This window comes from Pyxicephalus adspersus, chromosome 10, assembly GCF_032062135.1.
Source record: "Pyxicephalus adspersus chromosome 10, UCB_Pads_2.0, whole genome shotgun sequence".
Taxonomy (NCBI): Eukaryota; Metazoa; Chordata; class Amphibia; order Anura; family Pyxicephalidae; genus Pyxicephalus; species Pyxicephalus adspersus.
In genome coordinates, this window is record NC_092867.1 from 47292699 (window position 1) to 47301644 (window position 8946).

The 8946-nt window shown below is 39.5% G+C and overlaps 1 protein-coding gene across 1 annotated transcript in view; it reads right to left on the reverse strand.

Moving 5' to 3' along the window:
• Positions 1–2330: 2330 nt before the first annotated feature.
• Positions 2331–8946, reverse strand: part of PAOX (polyamine oxidase) — an 8596-nt gene continuing 1980 nt past the window's right edge. The window contains exons 2-7 of the mRNA XM_072423240.1: positions 8158–8641; positions 6205–6398; positions 4400–4655; positions 4165–4277; positions 3581–3738; positions 2331–2644 (exon numbers count right to left, since the gene is read on the reverse strand). Coding sequence (XP_072279341.1) covers positions 2495–2644; positions 3581–3738; positions 4165–4277; positions 4400–4655; positions 6205–6398; positions 8158–8641 — 1355 coding nt within the window. The 3' untranslated portion in view covers positions 2331–2494. The remainder of the gene's footprint in view (positions 2645–3580; positions 3739–4164; positions 4278–4399; positions 4656–6204; positions 6399–8157; positions 8642–8946) is intronic.

The following is an 8946-nucleotide window of genomic DNA, read 5'->3' on the forward strand; positions in this document are numbered from 1 at the left end:
AAAGGGTGGGGACAGGTGTTTTGTATATTGGTGTTCTTCCAGGGTAATATGGGGGTACAGGTGGAGAAGAGACAGGTGATGGTGTGCACTCCTATTGTTATAAAGTGATATGGGGGTACATGAGGGAGAGAGACAGGTAAAGTGGTGTACTCCTATTGTGAGGTAATATGTGGGTACATAAGGAGGTGAGACAGGTAATGGGGTGCACTCCTATTGTGAGGTAATATGTAGGTACATATGGGGGGAGACAGGTGATGGGGTGCACTCCTATTGTATGGTAATTTGGGGGTACAGGAGTGGGGGAGACAGGTGATGGAGTGCACTCCTATTGTTGAGAGGTAATATGGGGGTACAAAAGGTGACAGGTAATGGGGTGCACTCCTATTGTGAGGTAATATGGGGGTACAGGAGGGAGAGAGACAGGTGATTGGGTGCACTTCACTGTTGTGAGGTGATATGGGGGTACATGAGAGGGAGAGAGACAGGTGATGGGGAGCACTCCTATTGTTGTGAGGTAATAGGGGGGTACAGGAGGAGATGAGACAGGTGATGGGGTGCACTCCTATTGTGAGGTAATGTGGGTTCATGATGGGGAGACAGGTGTTGGGGTGCACTCCTATTGTTGTGAGGTAATATGGGGGTACATGAAGAGGTAATGGGGTGCACTACTATTGTCAGATATTATGTGGTAAAGGAGGGAGAGAGACAGGCGATGGGGTGCACTCCTATTGTTGTGAGGTGATATGGGGCTACAGGAGAGGGTGAGACAGGTGATGTGGAACACTTCTATTGTTGTGAGGTAATATGGGGGGTACAGAAAGTGACAGGTAATGGGATGCACTCCTATTGTGAGGTGATATGGAGGTACATGAGGGGGGAGACAGGTTATGGGGTGCATTCCTTTTATTGTGATTTAATATGAAGGTACAGGAGGGGGTGAGACAGGTGATGGGGTGCACTCCTATTGTTGAGGTAATATGGGGATGCAGGAGGGGCAGAGACAGGTGATGGTTTGAACTCCTATTGTAATAAAGTGATATGGGGGTACATGAGGTGGATAGACAGGTCATGGGGTGCACTCATATTGTTGTGAGGTAATATGGGGACACGAGAGTGTGAGACAGGTGGTGGGCTGCACTCATATTATTGTGAGTTGATATGGGGGGTACAGGATGGGGTGAGCCAGGTGATAGTGCGCACTTATATTGTTGTGAGGTAATATTGGGGTACAGAAGGAGGTGAGACCGGTAATGGGGTGCACTCCTTTTGTGAGGTAATACCCTGTTTCCCCGATAATAAGGCACTGTCTTATATTTTTTGAAATGCTAAAATATGCCCTAGGTCTTTTTTTCAGGGGGATGCCTTATTTTTCCATGAAGAAGACTACAGTACACATTTATTGTTGAAAATCACTCATGATCACTCATGTGCCATTGATTGTCCCCTTCTGATCACTCATGTGCCATTGATTGTCCCCTTCTGATCACGCTTTATTTTAATGTTTTGAGCAAAAATTGGGGGGTGGCTTATTTGATGGGGATGCCTTATCATCGGGGAAACATGGTATGTGGGTACATGATGGGGGAGACAGGTGTTGGGGTGCACTCCAATTGTTGTATGGTATTATGGGGGTACTAATAATAGTAACACTAGTAATACTTCACCTAACTGTGAGCTGATCAATGATCATTAGGAAGATAATTATTTTACAAATGTACTTATATGAATTTTTTTAAAAGATAAATGGTCAACAGGATTTAAAATTATGAATTAAGTGGTCCATGAGTTCGAAAAGGTTGGCCACCGCTGCTCTAAAGGGACAGTCCTTCTACTAGGTGGGGAACTAGTCGCCACCCATACATCAATACCTTGAGTTCTATGCCTCTTTCTTACGTCAACCTCATGCGTTCCAAACCTCACCCCTAAATAAACTGCATGCGTTTCAAGACTAGGGATGAGCGAGTTTTTAAAACTTGATCTCGCAGCGAATTCGGCCGCTCTCCCTTACCAAAATTGTAAGTGAAGACGGCCAGTGGAAACTCGCCGATCAAGTTTGGGCTTTGGGCTCACTATTTGGCCTATCAACTGCAGTTCAACAGAAAACTAAAGGAGCTCACCTAAAAGGCTGACAACTCTTCTGCTAATTGTGTAGAATAATGTCAGCCTGTGACGAGATATGGCAGGATAAAGAAAAAAGAAACTTCACTGGGACAGACTGCATTCGACAATATTATGTTACTTAACATCAAGCTTTTACTGTTTATGTGAAATGTTTTAACTGTTATTGAAAGGCAATTCAGCAAAGTCTCAAAAACAACATGACCCCAAAGCTTCATACAATACTGAAATTTATTATTTAAAATGTAATTAATTTTCTTTTTTTTTTTCTCTATTCTTTCTGTAGCACACATATTTTTTGGGGCAACAATTATGATTAGAATATTTGTTTCTTTGTTTTTTGTAAATGTCAAAGAAAGGCTTTAATGAATGTCTGTTAGAGCTTGGCCTTCCTGACAGCTGCTCCCAGCTCTGGATATTGATCAATTAGACGCTGTGCTTCCCTCCATCCGGACATTAAGGCACCATGTGTTGTGGAGTAAAAGTTTCTTTCTGTTGCTTCTCCAGCAAAAAGGACCTGTAAAGGCTAAGAAAAAAAGATTTGTTTTTCAAAAATTGTATTTTTGTTTACTAACCAGCAGAGTGTTAGCAGATGTAAACAAGTTACTTTAAAGGTCTATTTACACCTGTGCCTTTTTTCCTGATTTCCAGTATAATCAAGGAAACCAAATCACATTTTAGTATATCCCTGCAGATGTTTTTAACAATGATATTCATCTTAAAGCATACTTCTACATAAATTTGTTTCATGTACATGCATTTTCATTGATTATGGGAGGATTCACACTGCATTGTGTTAATGCAACTTATATGTATTGATTTATTGAGTTGTGAGTTATTGTGAATAACTCACATTTCTACTATTGTCCCTATCAAGGCTAAACATTGATATTTGTACATCATTTTTGTGAACTGTATTTTTAAAGCAACTTATCCTAAACTTTCTTCTCCCTCTTGCAAACCTCATCAATCTTAGCAAGTTACCCTTATTCCTCCAAGCTTCTGCTGATTACAGTTGCAATCTTTAAACTTCAGTATCATATCAGTTGTCCTCTCACCTTCTAATTATGAAACTCTGAAATTTTAGTTACAGAAGATGTGAATTTAGGAGTCCATTTTTTTACTAACAAACAATAATGCATATATGTTAACTTGAGATATGAATGCATAAAGGGGCTATAAAAAACATTTGTGTCACCCAGCAATTCTGAAATGTTGTTGGGCTAATGGATGGTTTGCAGTATATTATTGTGGTATAGTAATTGAGGATGACTGTGTTAAAACTCCTGCACAAGAAACTCCCCAAGTCTAAAGCACACGGGCATCTCCAGTTTTCTACATTTTATCTATTCTTCTTTATAAAAAGGCAAGAAGACAAAGAGAAAAAAAGGAAAATCTAAATTTACTTTTTTATTGTTAAATGCATTATGATTGTTTTTATTGGCATCACCTATTGTCTTACCTTGGCAGCATTTCTTTCTTTAGGTAAAGGCTCTGCAAGAACTTCAATATCATTTCCAGAACTGCCTACAGCTACATAGCTGTATGAGCCACCAGTGTACGGCTGGCTGTGCCACTGGCTTCGCAGAATACTGATTGGTGGGGGCAGCTCAGGGTTTCCTATTTAAAGTAAAAGAAAAAGTAAATTTTAAGCAGGTTCAATGTCGCTCTTATAATATTCTTGAGTGAGTACTATTTAGGCAGACTTGCATAGTCATAGTCAGTTTGAAAAAAGTTTATTGGGTTCAACCACAAGGAAAACCCATAAGCACAGTTGATCTACATTAAGGTAAACAAAAACCTTATAAAGCATGGTACAATTTACTCCAACAGGACAGAAAAATCATTTCTGTTTCTCTAAGGCAACCTTTTATTTATTTATTTTTTATTATCGCTTAAATGATCAAAAGTACGTGGGCCCTTGCAACCTAATACATTCAGTTTATGTTTGATGTGCACTTTTGTCAACCCTGTAGGACCCATTTGATCAAGGTTTGCGTTGATGAAAGTAAAAAAAAAAAAAAAAGAGTAGGCATTTTTTTTTACCTGTGAACTGCCTCAGAAGAGAGGTCATTGACGACACGACTTCTTCATCAGATAAGGTTTCCATATATTCAGATTCCTTGCCAGCCATGAAACCACAAAGTACATGACCAAGCCTGGTGACAAAAAGCATGATCTGAATCAATTCTGCTTTAATGATGAAATCTAGGGTCATAAAATGTAAATTAATAAAAGAATAAATTAAATAGATGGTCACTCAGGGCAGAATTTCACTTACTGTCCTGGTGGATCCAGCACCACAAATCCAGACAGTTTTTTGACCCAATGTTTCCTTAGGTCTTTCTGGGATTCAGTCAAGGGCGAATCACCTTCCCACACCAGCTGAATATATGTCGTGTTTGGGTCCCAGAATGGTTTTTCAAATTCCAGCAAAATCTTATTCATTGTTCCAAATCCTAGTTTCTTTATTGCCTGTTTTTTGCTTGGAGGCAAGGGGGGGCTAAGGAAATCATCTGCATGCTTTTTTAGGAAGCCTAAAATTAGAATAATCAATTAGTTCCTAGGTCAATCAAGCATCACATGGAATCTTTGGAAAGATTCTTACATTTGATTATTTTTATCTCTACTCCCAAGGTACATTGAAAATAAACTGAATTCACAGGATTATAGTTAACCGCAGAATGGAGTTTGTCAACCAATCCCAGGAGCCTATGTTGGCTGAAAAATTGGAAACTGTTAGATTGTAATGACACACTGCATGAAGCATCTCAAGAACAGCAAATGGGATGGTTAAGGACTGCTTGAAAGTTGTTGACTATAGCGACCCCGTTAAAAACCTAAATATATACTAACATGTACAGAGGAACATATAGCCTACCTGATCAAAGCATCTCTTTTCTATCTAGTACTAGCAAAATTGTAAAGTCCATCCCCTGGTTACCAGTACCATGATGACCTAGAAAACCCACCTATACATCCATGTAAAAGTACAGGCCAAGTGTTTTCAACATTGCTCCTTGTAGGCTATTTTCTGTTCTAATTTTTCTTTTTTTTATTTTAGGGAGAGAAAACAAAAACTGTAGTGCATTGAATTACATTTACCACTGTCCCAAACAAAACAAAAAACACTGTATTTTTCTAGATGGTATTTGAGTGCTTGCAAACCTTGTCAATGTGAATGGGAAATAACAGTTTTATGGCATCACGAGCATGCCATTTATGGTATGACTACAAACCAAATTTCTAAAGAATTTGTGTAACATGCTTGATCCTAAAGATCTTCCAAACTTTTTGTTTAGGAAACCAATACCTTTCTGAAGTTCTGAATATTCTTCCTGCCTAAAGAGAGAAGGATAAAAAAACACTGCAAGATATATTGCAGTGTAAGTAAAATGATCTCCTACAAAATAATAAACGTTACCTCTATCTTGATGTGCCCCTGGGTAACTTTGTCCCACCTTACCTTTCATGCTGGGAGGAGGAGATGGGTATCTCTTTGCATACATCTCAGAAAGAGAATTATCTGGCTGACTAATCAAACCTCTATTAGTAGCAGGTATCAGGAGCTCAGTTATAAAATCCATTCTCCTTGGTACTCATCTCCACCAAAAATTCTCGGCTATGTCTGATCGCTTTTGGAGGTGTGGCGAGGAGGTAAGCCATGTTGTATATATTCTGGTCCTACTCTGTCCTAAGGTCCTTCGGGTCAGTAGTGCAAGCAAACAAACAAAAATTCACAGACTAACCCCTCCCACATGACCCGGTCTTTTTCTTGCATCAACATAGCTCTTTATCCCTCAGGTTTCATAAGTCCTCAGTAGTGAAATGCTTACTGAGCACAGCTAGCGTCTGTATCCCATTGCATTGGAAGTCCATTACTTTCCCCTCTGTGCCCCAATGGTTTCTTAATGTAAATGAGATGCTCATGGAAGATTTGTCAGTTGTTACGCCATGTAAAATGTTTCTCTTGTTTTGCATCTGCTGTCATTACAGTGCTGAACCATGCTATCTTTGATCCAGATAATTACCTTTGTATGTCTGTATTTCTATACAAAAAATAAATGTTTTACAAAATAATGTTACCCAATGGGACAGTGACAATGACATGATCTGCCACAAATGTGTCTCCATCCTCACACTGCACTCGCACAGGATGTGCATTGGAGTCATTGCCCTGGAAAGAACCGTTCCAGTTAATTCTCTTCACAGGTTTGTTCAGCAATACAGTGTCATTCGGTAGATTTGCTTTAATCCGATTCACAAGACTTTCATAGCCCCTGCAAATATAAAAACTTTATGTCAAATTTTCAATTTTTCACACTTGAGGTTACAAAATTAATATAATACTAAAAACATCTGTTAATGTGTTCATCCTTCCTATAAACACAAAGTAAAACATTAAAAAAAATGCATATTTTTTTTGTTTATCATTTGTGAGCAATATTGTAACATTAGTTCCAAAGATGTTTAGTTGATATAGCTTCTGTTAAGAATGTTCATTTGTTGTAGCTGAAAAGTATTCAAAAGGAGGCACTTGGTTTAGTGGGCTACATACTGTACATTCAGCAGTATTTGCATTAAATTGACAGTTCAAGAGTTTACAAGCCTTAACAACATCAGTATACACCAATGAAGCTGATAATAACCCTGCTTAATTTCCCTACCAAACATTTTTCTATTATTCATACAGCTTTTATGCAGTGAAGCTTTTGGCTTTTTTTCTTATTTTTTATCAAACATTTTTAATTTATTGCATGAATTATATTGCAGTCCCTTCTAACACTGCACTTCATTTGAGCACAGCGCGTACACTGTAAGAGGCACAGTGCCATGTATAGGCAGGAGAGGTTTGTTTTTTACCTTTTCTGCAACTGTCCAGCAAGGAAACATCTTCTCTAAGTTGAGTGAATTTCATTTTCATATCCCATACTGTGAATCTATGCCAACAGCTGTGCTCTGTAATTAAATGAACTAAATAATCTTACCTCTCCTCCATTTTCAATAAATGTCAATCTGCCTAAACAGCACAACTATAGCTCCACACTTAAAAATTGCAAGCAGGCGGGATTTTAATTACAGAAGGGACAATGTCCCTTCCTTGTGAAAACACAGCTAGGTGTGGGATGCCGGGAATATTTGTTGTATAGTTATATCACCCTGGCAAATCAACCAAAGATCCGACACCTCAAAAAGTTCTGGATGATGATGGTGACGCCATTGATGGAAGTGAGTGTAAGGGTTTAATTCCACTTGGATCCAATAGTCCAAAATACTTTCTGTACTCATAACAAAACGTTTGGAAGCACTACACTTTAAACGCCCTTACTATGCTTCTTTCTTGACACTCACAAAATGCAATTGTGAAATATTTTGAATAAAAAAACTAAAAAAAGGCAAAAAATGTGTTGTGCATTGCCAGGATAGGGTCATGTGCCTTCTTGGTATACAGTACTGCAGTGAATGGGCTTGCCTTAAGATATGCGTGACATACTTGACAACTTATACTTATACAAGCCACAATGGACTGAACATAGGAAGGGAGCCCAAAAGAATTCATGCTTATTTTTTGTCCCCAAATTTGTTGGCTACTATTCTGAAGCAGGGGTTAGCACTCCGGCCTTTGCAGGGCTAGGTCCCAGGTTCCATCCCCAGCCAGGACATTATCTGCATGGAGTTTGTAGGTTCTCCCCGTGTCTGCGTGGGTGTCCTCTGGGTACTCCGGTTTCCTCCCACATCCCGAAAACATGCAGTGAGGTTAATTGGCTTCTGCCTAACAATTGACCTTAGACTACATTATTGACATATGACTATGGTAGGGACATTAGAGTGTGAGCTCCTTTGAGGGACAGTAAGTGACACGACTATGGACTTTGTACAGAGCTGCGTATTATGATGGCGCTATATAAATACTGTGTAAAAATTCTGAAAACCTTTCAAATATGTTTTGAAATACTGCAAAGTAAAAATAGTTCCTTAGTTTTTTTTTTTTTGGGAGGAACTGCCTCAAATATGTATCTGTACCTTTGCAGTACTTACTTAGGAAAGGTACAATCCAATCCTAGAAACATTGTATACTCTCCAAAGGGACAGAGTGCCACATGGTCCATTGAATGGGTTCCACTGACACAACACTCAACATTAAGAAGTGCCCTTAAAATTGCCATATTGAGCTCAGATACATCTTTATTCCATTCTTTTGAGCTGCGCAAAATTTCTCGGCGCATGAAACTTCCAACACTGTCATCTGGACTGCAGGTATCTTTTGTGAAATTTCGTGATTTCTCCAGCCACTCATAATACAAATTTGTAACGTTCTCCACTAAGGTCGGATTGATTTCCTTTCCTGAGCTGCTGTAGATAACTGGGATATCAGGAGGGTGGCCTCCCACATCAACTTTCTGGTTTTCCTCACGCAGGGCATCAGGACCTACAAGATTATACTGGGATGACAGCTGAAAAACTGGGTTCTCTGGAGATGGCCCATGAATCCACTGTGCGCCCATCTCAGCCAGGCCCTTTGCTTAAAGACAAAAGGGAAAACGTTATGACACATTAAAAAAAAAAAAACATTTTAACTCAGGGGTCACCAACCTTTTCGGTTCTGTGGACCACTGAAATCACCGGCTCCCAACTGCGCATGCGCGGGTAGCTGGGTGTCACTCAAAGGGGAGAAACCTCCCCAGAGTGATGTCATTAAGGCATAACCCCGCACACTCCCCCCATCGCAGATCTGAGCCTGCAATGAGTGGTAGATGGCAACTGTAGAAAACAATCCCAACTAAATCTTTATAGTTCATTACTGTAATGCAGACTGACTGCATATAC